We start from the raw sequence: 26,687 nt of genomic DNA, 5'->3' as shown, positions 1-26,687 counted from the left end.
GGGATGGGAGGGAGAGGAGGGCGTGGCTTGTCTCTTAAAGAGACAGAACAGATCATTACATTCCCATCTCTTTTTTTAAAATAAAAAGGCAGGAGGTTGGGCACCACAGATTAAAGGAATTGGGGCTGCGGATTCTCAAGACTGCTTCTTGCTTATGAGCTGGGTGCTTTTCACATCCTGGCATGGTATGGAAATGTCTGGTGTCTCTTACACCTGTTTAAGGTATTGGCAGAACAGAGAACAAAATTAAGGAAAAAAAATTAGGGCTAGGGAGTTGAGAGGGATGTATCTGACCTGTTTAAGGTGGATCCTTAAATTTGGTTCACTGGAACTCACAAGAATTCTTTGGGTTTGTGCAAACAGAAATTTTAGAAATATACATTGTATAAACATAGCATATTTATGTCAGAATGACTGTGACAGATATTTTTGCACAATGAAATTATTTTTGAGACTATGGAAGGCAGTGAGAGAGAAATTTGATAGTATGCACTTGTACTCACACCTTTATAACTTGCAGGAACACATCTTAGTAACTTGTATTTGTAATTTATTGAAATGTGTTTTGTGAGGTTGTCATTTTAAACTGACAAAACCTCTCAGCTCTCAAACTGCATCAGAGATCTTTGAGAAGGATGAAATTTTACTTGAGTTACCGATTAAAAAACCAATATCCAGTATTCAATTTAATTTTATGTGTTTAAAACAATTTAGAAATACTACTTTCCTCACTATTCCTTAAAAACATCATTTAGCAGTTCTCAGATCATTTCCCATTTTTACATTTTTGGTTGTAAAATTAAATTAACAATATTATCTCAGTGGGAAGAAATTGAAATACTTTTACTTATCTCTGTAATTATCAATATTGAGGATATAAAAAACCCTAATTTTTAGAAATCAGCCTCTTCCCTTGGCCTTTTATCACTTTGAATCATTTTGAGTCAGTAAATTGTTGTCCCAACCAAAAGTACAATTAGGACAGACTTTTTTTACCCCTAATTTTCTGTTGCTACATAATTATAGTCCCACAACCTAATTGTGGGCTGAATTACATTTTCAAGTGGTTATTAAACACTTGTGACAGCAGCAGCTAACACAAGCTATTTGAAGTAATATCCCAAGGAATAATGGTGGCATCTTCTCACTTTTGTGTTCCCTTTCCCCAGCAATTATGTCAGCTATCTTTTTAAACAATTGACGTGTATTCAGGCTAGCATAGCTAGTTTGTATAATATATTGTATTTTTTCAAAATAAAGTATCATAGGTTATTCTGTAATATGAGATCTTATAAGATTTAAATATAAGATGACCTCATGTTTTTTCAGTATTTATTTTTAATTGTATGTGTCTTTGTGAGAATGTGTCACTTGTTTGCAGATGCCAGAAGAGGGCGTAGGATCACCTAGAGCTAGAGTAAAATAGATTGTGAGCTGCCTGACAAGGGTGCTGGGAATTGAACTCAGGTCCGGAGAGCAGCAAGTGTTTGTTCTTAGTTGTTCTTTGCCCTGTAAATGTTTGTAGCTCCCTCTATCTTCTCCAATAGTTGTCCTTCGAATGCACAGGGCTGATCTTGATATTTCTTTTATTTAAAGCTTGTCTATGCTATTTTTTAAATTATCTCTCTCTTTACTAGTTTTTTTTTTTTTTGCCATCAACAGATGGGTTCTCCAGCTTGATAAAGATGACATATAGCCCTATTTACTTAGTCATATATCTGTGGAAGTAGAATGGGAGCCAGAGCCAAGGGCAGACAACTCTCATTATAATGGGAGTTTCTCTGTTGTGGGGAATGGGAGTGATGGTCGATATACATTTGGTTCTCTCTTCAACAAGATGAGTTAATGGTAAGTAGCAGGTTATCTCTATCAGTAGTAAAGTTCTTTTTATTTGTAGATCAACATGTACTATTCCTTTTGGTTGCTGATCTGCACTTTTGAAGCAGCTTCGCCTACATGTTTCACACTTCCCCAGGCAGAAGAAAAATAACAAGGCTTGTCCAGTATCTTGCTCCTTGTCTCCCTATCCCTCCACAAGTCATGTAAACTGTGGGCATCAGTGGAGTCTTCTGTTTTTGTTTTTTGGTTTTTTTTTTTTTTACTCATATCCAGAGTTTATAGACTAGAGATCTGGGTTTATAGACTAGAGAGTTGTATGTGATCTCTTGTGTTGTCTTGAGGTGATGTAAATTTTATTTTGGGGATCTGATCAAATTAGCTTCCTAAAAAATCTGTTTTTTATTATTTTCCCTCATGTTGAAGAGGTTTTTTGTCAGGGTGGCACATATTATCGTATTGACTAGAAGACTCTCTTTCAGGTTTTTTGTTGTTGTTTTTTGTTTTTTTGGTTTTTTTTGGTTTTTCGAGACAGGGTTTCCCTGTAGTTTCTAGAGCCTGTCCTGGAACTAGCTCTTGTAGACCAGGCTGGCCTCGAACTCAAGAGATCCACATGCCTCTGCCTCCCGAGTGCTGGGATTAAAGGCGTGCGCCACCACTGCCCGGCTTCTCTTTCAGTTCTTGAACTGATGATTTTACACAATCGTGTTTGTAAGCATCGTTTAAAAATCTTTAGATGTGTTAATTAAACAGAGATTAGAAATAGAAATGGGAGATACTTAACATTATTTTATTTACTGAACAAGTTGATTCTTCCTGGAGTCTGATTACTTTTGATCTGTGTTATTGATTGATTGATTGATTGATTGATTGATTGATTGATGTTGTTATTGGGTTTTTGAGACAGTTTTTATGGTGTGTGTGTGTGTGTGTGTGTGTGTGTGTGTGTGTGTGTGTGTAGGTGTAGGTGTAGCCATGGCTATCCTGGAACTTGCTGTGTTTTATGCCAGGTTGGCCTTTAACTCTGGGATCCACCTGCCACAGGAGTTTTGGGATTAAAGGTGTATGTGATCACACCCAGCTTGTATACAATTTTTATAACCTTTAGATACCACTTCAGAAAATTTATAAGGATTAAAAGAAATTGCTGTTTTTAAAAGGTACCAGAGTAAAAGACCCTGTTGAATTTTTCCTGTGGTTGTGGTTAATTAACAACAGCTTACTACTGCTAGAACCACACAGTTAACCTTTTCTCTTCATCTGTTTGTGCTAAGGCTTAAAATGCATCTGTACTCTACCTCTTCTTGGTCCATGGTGGCAACGATATAGCAGTAAGAGATCTTTTACCTCCAGTCTTTGACATTTTGTTGAAGCAGATAACTTTGATTTGCAAAGATAAAACAGAAAGTTTCTGTTTTCATGGAAATGACAGGGCACAATAGATGGCCTTATACTTTCCCGTCTAAAGGATGAAGCATGAATATGCTTCAGTTTTTGGTGTGTCAGCCAGGCAGCAGCTATCTGGCATTATGACAGGTTTGTTAATGGTTTCCAATGTGATTGTCAAAGGAAAAATTTTAAGTAGCCTCAGGTTATCACTTTTAAAATGCTAATTTGAAAAATATTAAATCTATATAATTCCATCAAGTTTAAAAGGGATAGCCAGTTTTAATTTTTTTCTGCCATGTTCTAGTAGAAAGGTTCTCTTTTACTTCGATCTTTCTGGAATACACTTTTAAAGCAAAATTTGTGATGATTTTGTTTTGTCTTATCCAAAATGATTTTAATTTTATTTTACAAGTAGAGATTTTATTTCGATAGCTTATCAATAGACTGATGTTTCAGATAAAAGAAAAATGGTTGTAACTTAACTTAGGTATGATGAAAATAATATGTTTTCTGGAAATGAGTTACCAAAGGGAAACCTATAAAACTAGTGCTTACTTCCTATAAAACTTTGTAGGTTTTGTGACAATGGTCCACTAGTCCAGGCTTCCTTTTATCCTAAAGATCTTTGAAGGGCACAATTAAAAAACATATTCTTAAAAAATAGAAACATGTATTACAGTTTCTTGTTAGTATCTTTTCGCTATTGGAAATGTACAGGTGGGGGTTGCAGAGATGCCTCAGTGGTTAGGAGCACGTACTGCTCCTGTAGACGACCCTCGTCTGGTTCCCAGCACCTCTGGTCCAGAGTGGCTTGCATCTGGTCTGTACCTCCAGTTCCAGGAGATGCGAGAGCTTCTTTATATCCCCTCAGTCATCACACACACAGATGGTGCACATAAATGCAGACAAAAAACATTCGTGCATATAAAATAAACCTCTTTTTAAAAGAGAGAAAATACAAAAGCTATGGAAAAAAGTGTTTTGTTTTGTTCTTTTGATTTGATTTGATTTGATTTTGTTTTTTTTTTTTTTTGAGATAGGGTTTCTCTGTAGCTTTGGAGCCTGTCCTGGAACTCGCTTTGTAGACCAGGTTGGCCTCAAACTCACAGAAATCTGCCTGTTTCTGCCTGGGATTAAAGGTATGTGCCACCACCACCTGGCAAAGAAAAATGTTAAAGCAGAGCTTTTTTTTGTTGTTAAACTTTTTTGTTGTTGTTGTTTTAAAAAAGATGTGGTGACATATATGTTTAGCTCCTGAACTCTGGAGTTGAGACAGGAGAACTGCTGTGAGTTTGAGTCATCATGGTGTATATAGTAAGGTTCCAGGGGCAACCTTGTCTCAAAAATAAGACGAAGGAAGAAAGGGGCTTTTTAAAAAAATTCTTAAGTAACAAGTATCTTGTAATATGTTTTTGAAGTATTATTAAATGTTTCAGTATGCATTTGTTTAAATGTGTCTCTTGGCACCGCCTTTTGAGACAGGGCCTTACTATGTATTCCTAGCTGGCCTAAAACTTGCTGTGTAGACCAGGCTGGCCTCAGACTCACAGAGATTCCCCTGTCTGTTCCTCTCTAGTGCTGGGATTAATTAAGGGTGTCCACCACCACACCTGCTTCCTCTTAGATTTTTCATTACACTTCAGATACATTTTAGTTTGAGTTCATACTGAATATCCTATTTTATAACCTGTTTTTCATTAAATATATAACGAGCCTCTGACTATATCATCATATCAAAACTTTGCTTTGAATGATGCTTCTTCGAAATGATTGTCTTTTAGTACTATACTAAAAGTATTTTTCAGAGATGAATTCAATTTAAAATTATCAGTATAACAGCCATATTCTTAATGTTTGTGTGTGGGGAGGATAATATGACTATTTATCCAACTCCATGGTAAATATTTTTCAGTGACAAAATACATGACTAAAACAACCTACGGAAAGAAGGTTTGTTTTAAATCATAGTTTGAGAGTTACAGTTCAGCATGGCAGGGAAATCTTGGTAGTAATAGTGTGAAGCACTGGGCTTGTTGGATTCTATGACAGGAGCAGAAAGAGAGGAAATAAGGGAAAGAAATGCTGGTTCTTGGCTTGCTTTCTTTGTTCCCCTTTTTAGTCAGTCTAGGACCCCAACCCATGGGATGGTGCTGCCCACATTCATGGTGGGACTTTCTCTGTTAAAGCTTTGACAAGGCTCACACAGACGTTTCTAGAAGCATGTTTCTAAGTCTTATCAAGTTGACAGTGAAGATCAGCCATCACAGTTCCTATTTAACATGCTTAAGATCTAGTAAAGGATGCAGAAACGTACTCGTGTTCCGTGACTAGCACACAGGAAAGGATGAAAACCAGAGCCTCTTAATGTGGGCTGCAGTGGGTCTTGGTTTCAAAGAGTAGATAAACCAGTGGTCAGTTTGCAGAGTTTTTGCTCTAAGTGTATTTTTGTGCACATAGCACTGTAAAGTGTCAGGTAGAGTAGGTACAGAGCAAACTACTAAGAAGAGTGGTTGGCTGTGGACTTTGGACAGGAAGGGAAGAGTGTTAGCAGGCCTGATGAGTTTGCCTCAGAGTGAGAATGTTCCCAAAGCGCAGCAGCATTGCGTTCTGGGCACCACCTCCTTTCCTCTGCAACTCAACCTGGCATGTGTGAAAACTTTTCAGAGAAATATTATTTGTAAATATGTCAGCAAATAAAACTGAAAAGGTATACAGTACAATGATGGGTTTTATTTATGTATTATCTAAAATGAAGGAATTTCAATGCTACATTAATATGAAATTGTACAAATAATTAAGAGTGTCAGACTTTTAGAAATAAATATTTTCACTTTGTTAGAGTTTAGGTTTTTTTTCAAATGCTACTTAAACCAAAGAGTTTTCTCTAGCTTTAATCTCAGTTGTTCTGACTGCAAGTTTATTTCAGAACAACAAGCAAGAGCGGGTAGGATAGTTCATTTGGTAAAGTGCTGTTCATGCAGCTGTGAAGATCCTCTCACTCAGTCCTCAGTACACATGTAAAAGGCTAGGGTTGGTGCTGCATACTTATAATCCCAGTGATAGAGGAGAGGAGACAGACAGATCCCTGGGGCTCACAGACCAGCCAGTCTAGCCAACTAGGTAAGTTTGAAGCCAGTGAGAGACCTTGGGTGAAAAAACAAAGTGGATAGCTCCTGAGGACTTATTTATACCCAAGCTTGATTTCTTGCCTGTACGTTAATGCACACACATGTACACATGTACCTGGGACAGGAAAGAAAGGGAGATGAAAGAACTTCTCTAGAAATGTTCGCGGTATACGGTGGCCCTGATCCAGGACATAAGAAGCAGATGAAATGGAGCTGCTGTGCAGCTGTTGGGCACTCTGGTTTTGACGTCTACTGTTGCTGTAATTTGTATCATAAATGGAGACTGTGACACAGACCCAGACTGTGGGCGGAAGACTTCTCTGGACTGGTAGTGCTTGGTGTTGTGCAGAAGATGGCAATGTTGTTTCAGCTTGTGCTTGTGTGGCTTGGTTTTTCAGTTTCTTTTCTCTAAAACTATAAATTGGAGCAGTACTAAAAACCAACGTGTCTAAAACTGAAATAATAGCTCAAGAGATTCCAGAGTATTTAATGCTTTTCACACATGAGACTTGACAAGAATTTAGTTAATTATTTTAAAAGTTCATTATTTTCCTACTTGCCTGTACTGAGAGTGGCCTACTTAGTCATAGATATTCCAGCATTCTAAATTTATAATTTTCGATACACTCTTACAGATTGAAGAACATATATGAGATGACCTTTGAGCAAAAATAAGGAATGTGGAGGTAGCTAGAAAAGGTATGTCTGTAGTTGTTATGTGAAAGACTTTTTAGTGTTAGACTTGAGTTTGTTAGATGTCCTTTTAAGAAATTGTGACAAGTTTAATGCTCAGCCTATTGGATCCTGGAACTCTTGTCTCTGCTTGAGTGAACTCTTCCTCCTATTTCTAGAGTGGGCTAGTTGAGGTTTCTCTCACTTCCTGTAACCTACTGTTCTTTCCGACTTCAAGTATGTAGTTGGAGGCTGATTGTTCATTTTCCACTGCTGGGAACCCAAATAATCACACGAAACTATATTATTTGAGATACTGTTTGGCCAATAGCTTAAGTGTCTTTCTAGTTAACTCTTATATCTTAAACTATTCTATTTTTATTAATCTGTGTATCTCCACATGACTGTGGCTTACCGGGCAAAGTCCTGGCATCTGTCTCCTTCCGGAAGCTACCTGGCTTCTCCCTGAATCTGCCTTCTTTCTCCTATATCTGCTTGGAATTCTTGCCTTGCTTTATTCTGCTAAGCCATTAGCTGAAACAGCTTTGTCATTAACCAGTAAAAACAACACATGTACAGAAGGACTTACCACACCATTTCCCCTTTTCTGTCTATGAAAAGGAAGATTTTAACTTTAACATATTAAAATTACATATATAAACATGTATCAAGCAAGAATTACATTTATAATATTTATATCTACTTTATCTTTTATTATACCTAAGGAAAACTATAACTATTCTTCAACTCCATCAAAGACCTCAGAAGGATATAATATTAACTAAGTAAATAGGAAGTGCATTGTAAGCAACTTCCAAAACTCTAGAATTGACAGAGATGTGTCGCTGCTTGGACAGTCATCCAAAGTTCTTGTGTAACATTAGGGCATCCATCTTCAGCATACAGGCCCATAGTATCCAGCAGACTTTTCCATGAAGCAGGACATTTTAAAGACAGTTCCACCTATGTTGGCAATTTGTCAGTCACTTTCTTCTGTGTCCTGTAGAATGTCTGGCAGAACCTTTTATGAATCAGGACCCTCGAAAGATCATCTTACCTTTAGGTAAGTTCAGCATTCATTTTTCTGTGGGTCCTGCATGTCCAGTTCGTATAGCATTTTAGAACTTCTCTGGCCCTCAGCTCCAGAGACTTTCTTTCTTTTTTTTTTTTTTTTTTTTTTTTTTTTTGGTTTTTCGAGACAGGGTTTCTCTGCAGCTTTTTTAGAGCCTGTCCTGGACCTAGCTCTTGTAGACCAGGCTGGCCTCGAACTCACAGAGATCCGCCTGCCTCTGCCTCCCCAGTGCTGGGATTAAAGGCGTGCGCCACCACCGCCGGGCTTCAGGCTTAGAGACTTTCACGGTCTTCTCCCAAACCAGTTCCAAAGGCTTGTGAACCAAATAGATTGATTGTAGCAATGATCCCAGTTTTGATACTAATTCTCTATAATTAGTTACCTTTGTATCATTGTGGCAAAAATGTTTAACAAAATCAGGGAAGGAAAGATTTGGTTTGATTTGTGGTTTCAAGGGATTTTCAGTCTTATCATGCCAGGAAAGGCATATCAAAGATCATCACAGTGAATGGGGTAGAGGCACCTCGGATTGTGATAAACTAGGAAACAGCAACTAGAACTATGACCTTCATAGACTCTTCCCCTAGAGGTGTGCTTCTACCAGCCAGATCCTTTTGTTGAGGTTCCATAGTCTCCTAAGATAGTGCTATCAGGGAACAAGCACAAAACATGAGCCTTGGAGGGACATTAAAAACTATAAAAATATATGTAACTTTTATATCACAATATATTTTACCATGAGATGTCTACATGCTAATTATCTATAAAACGATATGTTTTACAGTTTAACAAACAAGTAGACTACACTTTGCTTTATGTTCTTGGTCCTCATTGTCTTGATCTGAGGAGCCAGTTAAGCTAATTTTAAGCATGTATATCTTTTTTTTACAACTTTCCTGAGGCCTTCCCTAATTGTACTAGAACACACAATATAGGAGATTAAATAAGTTACACTGATATTATGAAGCTAAGCCTAATAGGAAATAATCAATTATTGTTAGTAGTGTTGACTTAGCTATATTGAATAGTTTATTGGGGGAAATTTTAGCACTCAGAGGCAAGAGGATCAAAGTTGCCTTTTGGACATTGCTACAAGAAAGAACTGAGAAATGATCATGCCCATCCCTTGCTTGTAAGGAAAACAAGATTATATTTTAAAGGTTTCTAGCATCTAAACATACAATTTCAAGGGTAGAGATTTATAAAAGAAAAAAGTGTATGAAGTTTTAAAAGATGTATACAGAATGCTGTCAGCACCAGCACTTTCTGAAAGGATGCATGTGATCAATAGATGAAAAAGAACTAATAATTATCACACAGTCATAACAGACTTTAGAAGTAAACATGCGCTCTGCCTATGGTGATGCACAGCTATAATCTTAGTATTAGGGAGGCCAGTAAAGGAAGATCAGGAGTTTAAACACAGCCTTGATTATATAATGAAATCCTGTCTTCAACTAATAATATAAGATAAACTTTTTTCTTTTAAAGACCAGAGCTCAAAAGGAGCAGACACTCTTCAAGAAGAACATAAATGAAGAAAATAACCCAATTTGGAGTTAGGGATTATTAAACCCAGAGCCTGGATCATACTGCCAAGTTCTTTTCCTACTTATACCATTCTTCTTTTGCTTCTACTATAATGTTGAAGGAAGTTGGGCATGATGGCACACGCCTAGCACTGGAAAGGCATAGAAAGACAGATATCTGCGAGTTTGAGGCCAGGCTAGTATACATAGTGAGTTTCAGGACAGCCAGGGCTATGTAGAGAGACCCTGTATCAAAACAAAAACACAAAAATCAAAAGACAATAAATAAATAAATTTTAAAAACATTGAAAAACCAAGTTACTTTTCCAACAGTGTAAGCTAAAATAATACATAAGAGTAGAGCTGAGTATTATGTTATACACCTGGTTTAGGGGTAGGGATGAATAAGAGCATACTATAATTTAGAGGGGCTCACAGCCACCTGTAACTCAAGTTTGAAGGAATCTAAGTTCAGGGCATCCTCACTTAAGTGGTTCATGTAGACTCACATAGGTGCATATATATACAGGTGCACATACATAAATCTGTTTTAAAAGAGTATGATTTACTTTAAATGAATTCATATTTTCAGAACTTTAAAGAGAAATGGGGAAGTAGCTCAGTTGGTAGGGTGCTTGTCTGGGATACATTCCATCCCCAGCACTAAATAAACACAGTATAGTGGTACATCTGTAATCTTATCACTTAGAGGCAAGAGGATCAGAAGTTCAGAAATCACCCTCTACTTCATATTAAGTTGAGGCCAGCCTGAACTATTAAAAAGACTTAAATGAATTGATTTCTGGAGTTAAGAGCCTCAGACATGACCTAAGAATTATTGTAATTTGTTTTCCACCCCCAAATCATAGAGAAGAAGTGTTCATGTAAGAAGTTGAAGAGGGAGAAATGTTTCATAGACTGTGAAACACAAGCCTATTGCCCTATTGTAGTCTAAACTGCAGCAAAACCTAAATAAACCTTTACAAAACAAATTCTAAGTATTTAGAAAAGAACAGCTTATCACTATGAATCCATATATATTTCTAAGAAACAAGAAATGCCAAAATGACTTCATTTTGCATTTTCCCACAGTTTTATAATTGCTTCTAGACTAAAAAAAAAAGTAAAGACATGTTGTATTTTGACTTTAGCAAGAAGTTGACAAAGTCTCCTTACTGTCCTTGTTAAAAAGATGATGAAGTGTAGATAGATTGATTTCCAGTTGTTTGCATGTTGAACCCATGCCTACAGGTCTCAGGGTTTATCAGACAATAGCCAGTTGCTTTATCTACTGCTTTCTCAATGACAGTTGGTGGTGAATACTGATTTGCATATTCAGTAAAGATGGATTTGTAATTGTGAATTCCTAAGGAGTTGTACATTAAAATTGGAGTTCCAGGAATTTTTTTTCATACACTTGAAATTTCAGTTACCTTCATCTACCCAAACTCTTTGTCTGATATGTATATTTTTAAATTTCATACACCAGTTTCATTATTCATAAAATCAAAGAATAGAAGTCAAAGACTAACAATTATTTTTTGAAAAGATTTATTTATGTATACAGTGTTCTGCCTGCTTGTATGCCTGTTTGCCAGAAGAGGGCACCAGATCTCGTTATAGATGATTATGAGCCACCATGTGGATGCTATGAATTGAATTCAGGACTCTGGAAATGCAGCCAGTGCTCTTAACTTCTGAGCCATCTCTCCAGCCCCAGTAATAATTCTTAAAGCATAGGCTGGTTAGATAAGAATGTTCACATTATGAAGAGTCTTTTGTTTGTATTTGTTTAGTAACATTTGCTCTAGCCCCAAGTAGATGATTTCCATGCCCCTAAAATGTCAAGGTTCTGTGACCTAACCAGTTTTATTAAAGTTTCATTATATATGAATCACTGAGGGTTACAGTATTTGTCCTCTTTGAAAAAACAAAAACAAACAAAAACAATGATGGAGGTGCTGGAGAATTGATTTAACACTTAAAAGCACTTATTACTCTTACCGAGTACTCTGGTTTGTTTTCCAGAACCCACATGGTGGTTCATATCCATCCGTAGCTCCAGATCCGGGAGATCTGAGACCTCTTCTTCCTCTCGCAGCACCAGAACACGTGGTGCACACACATCGATGCAAGCAGAATACTCATAAACATAAAATAAAAACAAAAAATTTTGAGTTTCTCAAAATAGTTCCAGGTTTAATTTTCATTTTAGTGGTGCTAAGCTAGAATTCTGCATTTAGCTTCTGGTTGCACATTTAAAATAAGATGTCAGCTTTTAATAGAATTGTCTCTCATCATTTTCTTTGTAACTGCTCATCCCAGTAGAAGTTAATGGTAAAAAAAGTTAATGGTGTGTTTCCAATTCTGATAATTATGCACATTACTCTTTAAATTTAGCCTTTTCTGTTCTATCTGGCTTTAACATATCAAATGCCCTTAAAATAAGATTTGGGTTAATGCCATTTCCCCTTAAAAAATCCATCATGCTTGATAATTTATGATTTAGGACTTTATTGTGGCTTTATCTTTTAGTTATCTCTAAGCTAAAAAACATTATTTTTGCAACATAAAATTTAATCTAGGTTTTAGCATTTTATATTTATCTCTAAGTTGTGCCATATCCTAAAAGTTTTGAGTGTAAGAAAAGTAAATTATGTTGTGAGTATGAGACATTTATCCCTATTACTCATCTGTAATATGGTTGCATCGGGTGAGGGTTGCTGTCCAACCCCACCTCCCTTCCTGCTCCCATCAACGCCTGAAGTAGGTGGAAGAGCTGGCCCAGAGATTATAAGAGCTAGAGATGACTCTGTGTTCTCCTCATCAGCTGTGGCTTCTACACCTCACCTGTACAACACCTTAGAGCTGGCCCTGTAGGTGTGGGTGTGGGAGAACCAGCCCTGAGGGGGCGAAGACCCACCCACCCCTTGCTCATTCTCTGAATTATCCAGGGCTATACTGGCCAGCTTACCCTAGGGGTGAAGACCAGGAAAACTGGTAGATTGGCCAACCCCGCAACTACCCAAGCCCAGAAATGTGTTGGCCCACCCCAACATCCACCCCATCTGTGGTCTGCTGGAGCCTGGGGTGGGGTGGTAGTTGTGGTCGGGGAGTATGTCAGTCCTTTGGACCCAGGGCTGCAGGATCTCTGCGACACAGGGCAACAACCAAGGCAACAACAGGAAGCCCAGGAAGAATCCCAGTGAGGGCCCAACATTGATGGTATAGAGATCAGGGGCCTTGAACCAATGATTCTTTGCAATGAATGCCTGCATGTAAAAATATACGGATTAAAAGGGATTTACTGCTTTACTGCATCACACTGTAGCTTCCATGACAAGATTTTCCCTTTCTTCCTTTTTTATTTTAAATTTTATTTTGTTTTATTTTTGGGGTGGGGAGGAATATGAGTGGGATCAGAAAATATGATGTGAAAGACACAATGAATAAATAAAAAGAAATTTTTTTTGTTTTTGTTTTTGTTTTTTGAGACAGGGTTTCCCTGTAGTTTCTAGAGCCTGTCCTGGAACTAGCTCTTGTAGACCAGGCTGGCCTCGAACTCAGAGATCCACATGCCTCTGCCTCCCGAGTGCTGGGATTAAAGGCGTGCGCCACCACCGCCCGGCAAAAGAAAATTTAAAAAGAAAAGGATGAGTTATAAAGCGTTGACTCGTTTTTAGTTATACCTATATTACATTTTATCAAGACTAAACCTTTTCCTTAAGATATGTTGGAGAGCCAACTTTTGAATATTGGAACCTATGTTATTCTTTTAAATGAAAAAGAAATTGACACTTTCTCTGTTTATCCCAAAAATACCTATCCAAATATCTCAAACACTTTGGGCCATGTATTTGGAATCCACCAAAGCTTTTGTTAAATCTTTACAAATAACTTGAGATACCTGTTACCAATTTTTAAAAGAATTTAATGAACTCATTATCTGGTTGATTTTTTTAAAATGAATATTGTGTAGTATTGATTATGTGTTAGGTTTTATCATCTACTCAGCAATGAATGCATGTTGGAGTATACATAAAATATAAGACAATATGGTTATGTTTGAATTGGGGTGGGACCCTAAATACCTGGGATGAGCATCCTGTAAGATAGGGGTTGTTTTGCATTAATCACTGTAAATATCTTTAGGATTATCTGTTTTAATCCCAGTGTTCCCCTTCCCCCCTTCTGCAGTGCCTGTTTTTGTTAGGACATTGAATGGAGTTGTTTTGGTTTGTGTTTATTACTAGGCCCTATGTTATCTCTAAACTTTAGAAAAATACTGATTCCTGGTTATATTACCATCTTTCCATGTAGGTTCTGTGTATTTATATGTAGTAGAAAGGAACAAAAATGATTATAGAGTTACAGTGTCATAGAATAGTAGATGAAAGGGTGAACTGATCTGTAGTAATCTTTTGTTATGAAACCTTGATATAAGTATGTTATTCTAAATAAAACACAGTGTAGTCAGGTAGTTATTTCTTTTTTTTCTTTTTCTTTTTCTTTTTTTTTTTTTTTTTGATTTTTCGAGACAGGGTTTCTCTGTGGCTTTGGAGCCTGTCCTGGAACTAGCTCTTGTAGACCAGGCTGGTCTCGAACTCACAGAGATCCGCCTGCCTCTGCCTCCCGAGTGCTAGGATTAAAGGCGTGCGCCACCACCGCCCGGCCAGGTAGTTATTTCTTATGCAGTGAGATAATATGTTTTGTCTGAGCATTGATCTTTTCTGATTATCTACAGTCTTGTCTAATAAACAATGTTTGCGCTGCCTTTTTATATAAACCAGTCTTCGTTACAAATATATAGCTTTGAGATTTCTTCACGTTCTGTTTACTGTTCCTGTTCCCCATTTCTGCATAAATAATAGAAAACATTTGACTGTTTTACTTATTCACTCTATTTAGAAATCAACAAGTAGACCGGCTGTTCTGCCTAGTGACAGGTGGAAGGTCCTGGTCTTGGGCCCAGATGTTTTTTCAAAGAGCAGGAGTGCACAGTGACTCAGCTAAGGTTAGAGATTGCCAAAGCTGGAACATGTGGGACCTACTGCATCTTGAGCAAGAGTTTGGATTTTTTTTTCAAGTGCAACAGAAAGTCATGAGGATGGGGGCACTAACACTGACCTAATCTGTTTTCCGTCTCACTGTGGTGACTGTGTGAGGGGCAGGGAAGAAAGGAGACAAAAATGGATGCCGGGCTGCTGGTAGAGTTCCTGGTGGGAAATGACGGTGGCAGAGTAGATTCCAGTGGCACTGGTGGAAATGGAGAGCAGCGGCGTATGGTTTGGAAGTGCAGCTGACAAAAACTGCCAATAGACCTAGAAGACAAAGGTGACTTGAGTTAGGGTTTGTTCCTCCGGCGGCTGGCGCTGTTATTTTCTAAGAGAGAAGACTGGGGAGACAGTGGAAGAGTCTTGTGTAGTCTGTGTGAAAGTTGAGATGCTTGTGTCATCTGCAGTGTTTGTGAGTGAGGTGCAAGTAGAGATAACATAAGAATCTGAATTTGGAGCTTTTAAAATATGGTGGTAGTTAAAGCCATGAGACTGAATGAAATTACTATGAATGCTCATCATGTTCTCTGCACTATATGTCCTTCCGTCACATAAAATTATGCCTGCATTATATTGTGGTCATTTATTTTAATTACAGTACCTATAGAATTCTTACCTTTTTGTAAATCAAATACTGATTTCCTTGTCCTGTTACTACCTAAATGATTTAAAGCTATTTGATCATTATTTTATATACTTAAGTGAGTATCTAATAATTTCTTTTTTTTAAAGGCAAAGTCATAAATAAAGATTTGCGGCACTACCTGAGTCTTCAGTTTCAGAAAGGATCAATTGACCACAAACTTCAGCAAGTCATCAGAGATAATCTCTACTTAAGAACCATCCCATGTAAGTACACGATTACAGAAGAGAAATGAGACTAAAGTGTTTTTACTTAGCAGCTAGAAATACTTTAGTGAAATATTTTTTTAAAAAGGTTTGAGCAGTGAGTAAAAGGACGTGCTGCCAAGTCTATGTATGATTTCCCAAACCCAGCTGGTGGAAGAAGAGAGCCAACTCCCACAAGTTGTCGTCTGACCTGCACACATGGCGCGTGCGCGCGAGTATAATAAATGTAATATGCATGAAATTATAAAGACAGAGTGAAACAAAAGTAGAATGGGGAGAAGACTCTCCTGAGGACTCTGTATGTGGCCAGTTTCAGTAGAAAAAATTGAGATTCCATGTTGTGACTTGTACAAAGTGATGACCACAGTTTTAAAATACCTGTTCTTTAAAAAACAGTTTATATTTTTGCTGGGTGCTGGTGCTACACACCTTTAGGTGGATCTCTGTGAGTTCAAGGTCAACCTGGCCCACAGAGTGAGTTCCAGTACAGCCAAGGCTACACAGAGAAACCCTGTCTCGAAAAACTAAAAATGAAAAGTTTGAATTTTTATTATTTTTTTTTCCTGCATGAGTGTTTTGACTCCATGTATGTCTGTGTACCACATTGATGCAGTGCCCTCTAAGGCCAGAAGAAGGCATCAGATAAATCTCTTGGGGATGTCATGTGTGTGCTGGATTACACACATGGTCCTCTGGGAGGGCAGCTGATGCTCTGCTCAGTCTTTGCTACAGCTTCTATTTATCTGTTATCAACAGGATTTTATTCTTAAAAATAATTTTTAAAAAAGATTTTTTATTATGTATACAGTGTTCTGCCTGAATGTCTGCCTGCAGGCCAGAAGAGGGCACCAGATCTCATTACAGATGGTTGTGAGCCAACATATGGTTGCTGGGAATTGAATTTAGGATTGAACTCTGGAAGAGCAGCCAGTGCCCTTAACTGCTGAGCCCCTCCTAAAAATAAATTTTGTAAGTCAATGCCTTGTACATTACAAACAAGTATCTTATTAAACTGTTACAGGCTATAAAATCTACTCATTCCTCAGTGGGAAAGAAGTATACATTGCCTTCCAAATTTATTTTGAATTTTTACATAGCTATTAGTCCTAATACAGAATCTGGATATTGATATACTGGTGCTTTTTGTTTTAAATATATAATGAGAAATAATATCTGCTATATTTTGGCTTTAGTGAGTTTGGGTCTGGGGAAGATTTAAAAAAATAGTAAAAAAGTAAGAGGCATGTAAAAGCATCCTTTTGGGGGGGGGGGGTCTTAGTTACATTTCTACTGCTGTGAAGAGACATCATTACCAGGGCAGCTTATGCAAGAAAACTTTTTACTGGGGGCTTGCTTACTGTTTCAGAGAGCCAGTCTATGATAGGACACAGAGAAAGCATGGCAGCTGGCAGGCGGCATGGCACTGAGCAGTAGTGGAGAGGTTAGAGCTTACCCAGGAATGGGGGAGGGGAGAGGGAGCTTTCTGAATGGGTGGGCTTTTGAAACCTCAAACTCCACCCCCTATACACTAATTTTATATTCCTTCCCCCAAAGTTCTACTAATCGGTGACCAAGCAACCAAATATATGAACTCTGGGTGTCATTCTCATCCAAACCGCAACAGTTTTCTTTTTCAATATATTTGTAGATTTTTGTGGATACTAACTTTATTCTGGAGGCTTGTTTGCCTTTTTTCTTTCGTTTACTCTTAAAGACCACCTTCATTTATTTGCTCTTCTTACTTTACTGGAAATATGTATGTAAGCACTTGCCCTAGAACAGGTACTCAGGCAGTAGCTGCCTCCTACCCCAGTCTAGGATTTCTTGCTTGTCTTCTTACTCCAGTCTAGCCTACCTTTTATGGTTGTTGTTTTAAGTCTCTTCTGTATTTGAAGTCCACACCTGGCTCTTGACTGTCCTCTTAAGTCTTCCTGACTGTAGATTTAAGTTCAGAGTCCTTAACCTGATACAAAGTTTGTTTTTAAGTAACTCATTGTCTATAACTTTGTTTTTATAAATCTTCTCTGCCAGGTTTCAGAATTACCACTCTATCCGTGTTTATATGAAGTGTCTTTGTCAATCTTTTTTATTCTTAAAGTTTCTGAATTTGTTTTGCAAATGGTTTTGGATTTACTCAATAGCCAGTGTGAAACTACTTGATATGGTTATTAGCCTCACTGTCTTTTTATCATATGCCTTCTATAAAAGTCATTTTGCTCTCAAGTTTATTTGGTTTTTCTGTTTTGAAAGATTTGTGTGTTTATCCCAGTGATCAGCTTTTTTCCTCCCTATGGTAATCTTTTTCTTCTGCCTTTATTGTTTTTTTTTGTCCCTATTGTTAGTAGTCTATCTGTTTCTCAATAAAAAGATATTCAGCAAGTCAGAAGATTTATTATTCTATTTTGCATATGTTTTCTTTATTCTTACTCCAATTTCCCCCCCCTAAACCTTGAGCTCACCACATTGCCAAGATGATCTTGAACTTCTCCTCCTCCTGCCTCCATCTACTGAGTGCTGGGGTAAAGGTGTATATCACTACTCCTTGTGGTGATATCTTGTTTCTACTCTAACAAATTAAACTTTCCTGAAGATCGGAGGGTGGAGCTAGCTGCTAGTTAACCATAGAGATCTGAAGGCCTATACAGACAGACAGGAGGTGATATGGCTGGATGGAGAGAGGAATATAAGGCAGGAGGAGACATGAGGTTGACCTTTTCCACAAAGGAGTTAGAAAGATGAGAGTTGACTGTGACTTGATCCTTTCTCTCTCTTATCTTTCAGCATTTGCCCCAGTATCTGGCTCTGTTTTTTTTTTAAATTAATAAGACCAATTAGAATTCATGCAACATTTGGTACTAAACTAACCTATACAACTAACAATTGATGCCCAACTTTATGCTTTATGGCATGAATTCACAAAAAAGCCACTCGCCTGTGACTTTTTCAGCCACTGGCACACGTGGGGGCTCCCACGGGAGTCACTGCCCCACTGGCTAGGTTTTCTTTTCTTTTTCCCTTAAGCCTCTGAGCGATTTTGGGATTTTCCTGTTGTAGCTTCTCTACAACAGTCTCCAGCTGCCACGCAAACTCCAGAAGCACTGGGTTCCAACGCTACAGGACTCACCCACCCCAGACTTGCTCTGCCTTCAGGCTGCTCGCCACACGTGCTTTTTCCGCACAGTCCTGTGTGTTTTCAGATAGCCAGCTCCCTCTCCCCTGGGGGTTGTGGGCTTTCCTTAGACCCCCTCTCCTTGGACTGCCACTCTCAGCCCACGGTTACATGATAGCAGCTGCAGCTGTCCTCAGCCAGACTGTGCACCACCTGTGTTCTCTGCTCAGACATGCTATGCCTCACATTTCACCGTAATTGTGGGCTGATTTGGTGAGGCGATTGGGAATTCTTAAAGGGAGGAATTTGTTAAAAGAGAGAGAGTTTTTTTCCACATTAAAAAATGGGAGATACTATTTTGATAGAGATGGTTTCTGTATTATTATACAACAGATGGTATAAAATTGGAACAATTAAATGAAAGGATGAACAATGTAGCCAGGATTGGCATAATGTTAAGTATCATTTTGATAATCTTTATTGGTTTGATATTTCTTGATTTATCTCTGAAAATGTTGGTTGAAATGAGTGCCAAGATACAAGCCTTAGAAAAACTTTTTAAAACAGATCATAGAGATATTCAGAACCAGACAGAGAAATTTAATGGAGAACCAATTACAGCCTTGCTTTATAAGTAGAGAGGACCAGCCTAAGGTTTTCAAACAACCAGCTTTAGTTTATTCAGTCACCTTGGAGGAACAACTGCCAAATTATAGATATCCTCAAGACTGTGTAAGAATTAAATGGAATTCTGTGCCAATGTTAGATTCAAGGGGATTCAAGGAAGTGATAGTCTCATAAGGCATGCATTCACCTTTTGTGAAACAAATGTTAAATTCATGGTCAACTTGTAATAAATAGAATTATCTCTCAAGACTGGTGAAACTTGGTTATAGCAGTCTTGGAGTCTGGTTCTTAGTTACAATGGAAAGAGGACCTGGTGGAAAGATGAATCTAAGACCATTGAACAAAATAGGGCTAGAGGTTTGGAAATATCCCAGGACCACCTCTTTGGAGATGGGGGTTATGCTGATGTACAAAGGCAATCTATATGATGACTATACCCTGGATTTATGCCATACAGCGTTGAATGTTTAGGACAGAATTGGAGAAGCAGGAAATAAAATTGACTCATTTACTAAAGTTATACAGGGCCCAAAGGAAACATCACAAATATCGTACAAAGATTGACATCAGCTGTAAATACATTGACACCAAATTCAGAAGCTAGACAAATAATATTGAATCTCTGGCTTTTGAAAATGCTAATGCACAATTAAAGGCAAGATCTGCTCCCTTGGAAGAATGGATCCTAGATACAATCAATATTGAATTTCATGACCATGATGATGCTTGGATAGGAGAGGTGTTTCCAGAGATTCAAAGAAAAATTGAAATGTCAAGTGTTTCAGTTATAGTAAACAAGGTCACCTAAAAATGGATTGTAAATAGGGCATACCTAGAATCAATGTTTTATCTAAGCATAAGTCAAACAGAAGGCACTTCCATTCTGGATTATGCAGTTGGTGTGGCAAAGGCAGGCATTGGATTAATAAATGTAGATCATCAAGGGACAGTCAAGGTAACCCTTTGCCATTAGGAAATGACTTGAGAGGCCTCTCACAGGCCCCTATGCCAAATTTGGTTCAGTCATTTCCTGTAATCATGGAGGAAATTCCTTCTCAGAACAATTAAAGAACCTAATGCCTATTATAAGAAACCATATTTCTCTGGATGATAGAAAGACTATTGAAGAGAGAATGAAAAATTCAGGAAAAACTATAAAGCAAATATTTTGGCAAGCTTCTATAAATGAACAAAGATCAAAATTAAAAATATGAATAAATGACATTGTCATTGAAGGCCTTGTAGATGCAGGTGCAGATGTCACAATAATTGCACCAGAATCTTGGCATCAAATTGTCCTCTTCAGGAGGTAAATGTTCAACTTTTAGGGAATTAAACTTTATCTCAGGTAAAACAGAGCATGAGATGATGGGTCAGATGTATAGGGCCAGAAGGTTAAAGCCATAGATAGCTAACATAGCGATGAATTTACGGGGACTGGTTTGTTATAGCAATGGAATACTCAGATTAACATTCCTCCAATCTCAGGAAAAAACCATAAATTAATGTATTTTCCTGGGAAAAGTATTAGAAGGTATTATAAAGAACAGCCATCAACCATTCAGGTTGTACAAGAATAGGGCAAAAGAGCCACTGATCTTCCAAAGTCACCAACAGCTCTACCTTTAAAATGGTTGACAGACAATCCTGTATAGGTTGCGCAGTGGCCTTTAACAACAGAGAAATTGCAGGCCTTAGAACAGCTGATACAGGAACAGTTAAATGCTCAGCATGCTGAAGAATCGATCAGTCCTTGGAATTCTCCTATATTTGTTGTTAAAAAGAAATCTGGAAAGTGGAGAATGGTAAGAGATCTAAATCTGTTAATAAGGTGATTCAGCCAATTGACTCTCTACAGTCTGAAATTCCTTTGCCTTCTCTATTGCCTAAAGGATAGTTATTGACTTAAAAGATTGTTTCTTTACTATACCCTTTCTAGAAAAAGACAGAAAAATTTGCCTTCACAGCACCTACTTATAGTAATTCTCAGCCTGCTAAGAGAATATCAATGAAAGGTTCTTCTATAGGGAATGTTAAATGGACTCACCCCACCCTTTGCAGATCTCCAGTCTGCTGTGGTTAACTAGTGGGTAGCTCCACCCTCTCATCTTCAGGCAAGCTTTATTTGTGAGAGTACAGACGAGATATCACTACAACACCTTTTTTACTTTTCCTGTAATGCTGGATATTAAACTCAGAGCTGATACATACTAGGCAAGCATTTTTACCAACTAAGCTACATCACCAGCCTGTTTACCTGAAACATGAATCTGATTAATCTTAATCAATAAAAAAATTGGGAGTCAAATATTGGGGGGAAACCTGGAAGATCAGAGAACTGGGAGCAGCTGCCAGTTGCTTCCTACCTATTTCCTTCCTCCATTCAAATAGCTGAGATCCTGTCTTTGCCCCACATTAAAACTTCCTCTCTCTGCCTCCTGAGTGCAGAGATTAAAGGCATGAGCCTCCCAAGTGCTGGGATTAAAGACATATGCCACTACTGCCCACCTTCTATTAACTAGTAGTTAACCACTCTCTGATCTCCAGGCAAGCTTTGTCAGAGCACAAAGTATCACACAACATTTATACTGCTTTTTGACATTTGAGTTGTTCTTATATGTAGTTGGAGGCTGCTTGTTTGTTCCCGGTTGCCTGGACCTGAAATAATCACATAGAAATTGTATTAATTAAAACACTGCTTGGCTAATCACTTACACGTGCTGCTAGCTAGCTCTTATATCTTAAATTGGCCCATCTCTATTAATCTGTGTATATGGACGCTATAAAGTAGTCCCACACTAGCTCAGAATTAAGTATAATAAAGTGTTATTTAGGGGTAGACTCACGAATCACAGTCCTCTGCACAAATGGGGAACAGGAACGGAATCCAGTGGCCAAGAGAGAGCACATGAAAGCTTTACTGCTGCATTTATAGTATAAGAGACCATGCCCAAGTGTACTGGTATCTTAAAGGCTATCGGCTGAATGAGTTCCCACACTTATATTTTTAAAGCAGTTATACTCTTCCCTTTTTGTCATCATTTTTTCATATTTTTTGAGTAACTACATATTTAATCTAACCACTAATCCCCATGTTTTTTTTTTTCAGTAATTATGGTAGTTGAAAGCTAGTTTTATGCTAGGTTTCCCAAGAAAAGTTCCTAGCAGTTTGTGACTTTTATACTTCAACTGATGTTCATTTGGATAGATATTAAATTTGGGATCTTATTTTTTTCCTAGACTATGTTAAGTATAGCAAGCTGTTATTTAATTGTTTCCTGGCATAAAACCTTGCTTTAAAAGGTTTGATATGTCATATCTATTGAACATCTCAGAATAGCATTTTAGTTTATAACCTCACTTTATTGAAACAAACTCATAAATAAAAAAAAATCACACAACCAGATTAAGTTAGCCACCCAAACACTTGCCCAGTCCCTAACTTGATATGTTTCAATAATTTGTATACAATTAGGATGACCGTCCTATAGCCTTGGAGCTTCTCTTAGGCTTCTACCTTCACTCTCAATCTCAGCTTTATCCAGCGGCTCTCCGCTAACAGGACAAAACACAGCAGAGTTGAAACCAGAAAAACAATTGGCTTTGCATCATCTGTCAGGACTCATGTATCCTTTTGTTTACATTCCATCTTTCCTCACCATCTAATACTATCTTTTCTTATACTTTCTAATAATAAACTTTATTATAAAAAACTTACAAATAAATAATTTACCAAAATTAATTGGACCCAAAGTCAATACATCTCAGTGAACTTTTGTACAGTTTGAATCGTCATTTGGAATGGAAACTGTGTAGCTTCACATTGTATTTACAGTCTCATTATCAAATATATTTTTATGTACTTATCTACCACCAAAACCACAAGAGAACACGAAGGGCTAAATATTAGGGGATGAAGAAAAACTGAATGCAGTTAGGAGATACCTGTTATAAGAGAGATTATAAAACTAATTTATTTTTTCTAATTCTAACTCTGACATGGATTTTTCCAGGATAACATTTTTAAATTTCATAGCTTTAGAGCTCCCCTTTCCCTTGTTCAGATACATTAAATAAAAATAGAGATATGCCTTCTAAGACTGTCTCCCTTACTATTTGCTGCCCCTTTGTTGCCTTTTAGTTTACTTTATTATCTCAGGTTTGCATTTCTCCTCAGTGTGATATTTTGTCCTAGAAAAAAGATATAATTTAAATAGTTTTGGTTCATAGAGTCTAAGTAGTTGTAGCCTTTCAGAGCTTATTAGGACTTCTTATCTTACTCACAAATTGAAATGTCTAAAAATTCCTTTCTGAACCTGGAAACAATGATACATTAGTAGCATTTTGCAAGCTGAATGGTCACATCTGACATCCAAATACCATTCTAATTAAAAGAATCCAGATATACACGGATAAAATTCTTAAAACAGGTTAGAGACAATGAAAGTATAAATGAGTCTAAAATATCTAGTTGTATCAGAAAGGATAAGAAACATTATGCAAACATAACAGAATTACACAGAAGCCACAAAGAAGAGCGGCTTACTGACTAAAATCTGAGGTCATTAGAAGAGAAAGGTGTGGGAGGATGCATGGCTAGGGAGCAGGCAGACACTCCTGTGGGAGATGCTGAACTCTAGCTCAACAGGATCATGGTTCCTAAGTGATGAAGAGATTGTGCAGTGAGGAGTCCTATGATATCATTTCCTCTGCTTTCTGTCTAAAATCATCTTCGGCACCATTGCATCAAAGAGAACAGGGCAAAAATGGCATGCATTGAGCATAGAGGATAGAAATCTAGATTTAGGAAATCTAAAGTTTCTGGAGGACTCTTTGGAAACTATAGGGAAACTATAGGTGCTTACTCAGGGCTTGGAGACACTTGAATTATAACCAGCCCTAGCAGAGAGACTCCACTTGATCAAAGTTAAATTAAATAAGTCTCCAAAGGACCAAGTGAATATGCATATAACATATCTCCCAAGAAGAGAGGGAGATTTTTTTTATGTGACAACCAAATAGAGACACCAAATATTAAAATATTCATGTTTAACATCTAATAAAAATCACTAGACATAAAAACAATAGGAAAATATCATTTAGATGACTTTTCAAAATAAAGGTAGTGAGATGATAGAAAAAATATAGAAATGTTACATGTTACAATATTACCACACAAGGAATTTTAAAGCTTTTAAAATATGTTCATAAATTAAGCCATTGAATAAATGCAGTGAAGAGAAAATGTAACAGCAAATGAAATAAAACTTAAAATGAAACTCACTGGACAGATGTGAAAGCAGATTCCAGAATGCAGAAGTAAAGTTTAATGAATGTGAACACAGCAATATAAACTAATCAAGTTGGAACAAAGAGAAGAAAGAAGCTGAATGCGGAAAACTGAAAGGAGTCAGGGGTTCTGCATCATCGGCTAACTGCCAGTCAGTTTACCTTTGTTACAAACAATGAGGTTGGGCAAGCTATAAGTAACCTATGGTGGACTTTGAAATGTAGACAGAACTATGTTCTATTGATATTTAGCTATAGAACCGTAAACAAGCTACCGTTGGGAAAACAGGAAAAACACTTTAAAAATTTGCTGAATTCTTGCTAAATTCTATGAAAAACTAAACTTGTAAATTTAAGAAGTTCACAGACTCCAAGCATAAGAAATTTAATAAAAATCACAATAAGGCATATCATATCCTCATTGCTCAAAACCAGAAACCAAGAGAAAATGTATGGCAGATAGAGAGAAAGAAGATACTTTGCATGGAAAGGACCAAAGGATTGCTACAGATATATTAGCTGGAATAGCACAAATCAGAGTCTAATAACTGAAATCTTTAATATACTAAAAAGAAAAGTGCCAACATATATTTCTCTGTACAACAGAAATATCTTTTAAAAATTGTTTTTCAAAGAAAAAAAGTGGAAGAATTTTTCAGCAACAGAATTAGTATAAGAAATAGTAAAGGAAATTCTGCAAGTAGAAGTGAAATAATAGTCCTCATAGTTTAAGATTTCCTATCCTCTTTTAGTAATTTTTAAATTAAAAATTTTTAAAAATCAATAAGTAGAAAACAAGAATAGCACTCCATTATCATGACTAGTTGCTATTTATTAGAACAAGCTGTCTAACTCAGTAAGTGCACATTCTTTTTTAATGGACATGGAATTCTGTAAATATGGTGTTCTGAACCACAGAAAGAAACTCAATGACCATAAGAATGTTTACATTATGTAAAATGTGTTACCTGATTATGATGGAAATTAAATTAGATATTATTAACAGCTTGGAATCTAGAAAATCTCCAGATATTTGGAAATTAAGTAATATCAATAACCAGTATATTAAAAAAATCACCAGAGAAATTAAAAAAAATCATATATGGCAGCATAGCAGAAACTTATCTACATTGAATCAAAATTTTAGGATAGCTGGAGCACCATTTAGAAGGAAATGTAATACTAAATATTTCTATTAGTAAATTGCAAAGCTGTCAAATGGCACAGACATTTGTCTTAAGAATGGGAAGAAAAAGAGCAGGGTCAAGCAATACTAGCTAGGAAGGAAAAAATTAGTGAAAGAAAAACAAACTCAACATGGATTTTTTTTATTTACTCCAGAGTGAGAAATTGGTATAAGGATGGAGTGATGGTATCAGTAAGAACCCTCTGTTTTTTTAGGTGAACATTGAAGCATTGAAGGACATTTTGAGCAATTTCTGATGTGTTGTGTTTGTGTTCCCACCCCGTTTCTCTGTTTAGCAGTCCTGGGTGTCCTGGAACTCACTTTGTTGATCAGGCTGGCCTGGAATGCACAGAAATACCCGCTGCCCTTGCCTCTGTCCCCCTCCTCCATTGCTGCTCTTAAAGATATGCACCACTATGCCCAGCTTCATTCTGAGCAATTTTATACTGAAATAAACCCTGCAACTTGTAGCACAAGTTCTAATAGGTCTTAAAATTAAAGCCCAGAGTCAGATATAGGGGAAAATGCGAAGAGATCAGAGAGGTAAAGGATCCAAACCACAGCCTTGTCTCTCAAGAGACTGAGTTCCTGTTTTCTCCCAAAACAATTCTATACGATATTTTCTGAAAATAGAAGAGGGGGCCTTAAAAAGTGTTTAGTGGCTAAGAGCACTTGCTGTCCTTTCAGAGGTCCAGGTTTGAGTCTCAGTACCTACCTGACAGCTCACAACTGTCCAGAACTCCAATTTCTTGTAATCCAGTGGCTCTTTTGACCTATGTGGGAAGTGGGTATGGATGTGGTGCATAGACATACAATAGATAAAAAAAGCACTCATAAGATAAATTAATTAATAAAACAATGAAAATAGGAGGGAACATTTCCCAACTCATTGTGTTCTTATTTGAACATTATTACAGTTGAACAAAAACAGACAATTATTAAAAGAA

The 26,687-nt window shown here is 37.2% G+C and overlaps 1 protein-coding gene across 3 annotated transcripts in view; it reads left to right on the top strand.

Annotated features, from left to right (window-relative positions):
- Magi3 (membrane associated guanylate kinase, WW and PDZ domain containing 3) overlaps positions 1-26,687 on the top strand; it is a 227,632-nt gene that overhangs the window by 92,909 nt on the left and 108,036 nt on the right. For all 3 annotated transcript variants that reach the window (XM_038310990.1, XM_038310991.1, XM_038310992.1), the window contains exon 2: positions 15,413-15,529. In XM_038310990.1, the coding sequence (XP_038166918.1) occupies positions 15,413-15,529 (117 nt within the window). The remainder of the gene's footprint in view (positions 1-15,412; positions 15,530-26,687) is intronic.

This window comes from Arvicola amphibius, chromosome 14 (genome assembly GCF_903992535.2).
Source record: "Arvicola amphibius chromosome 14, mArvAmp1.2, whole genome shotgun sequence".
Taxonomy (NCBI): domain Eukaryota; kingdom Metazoa; phylum Chordata; class Mammalia; order Rodentia; family Cricetidae; genus Arvicola; species Arvicola amphibius.
This window is presented reverse-complemented; position numbering and strand designations above follow the sequence as displayed.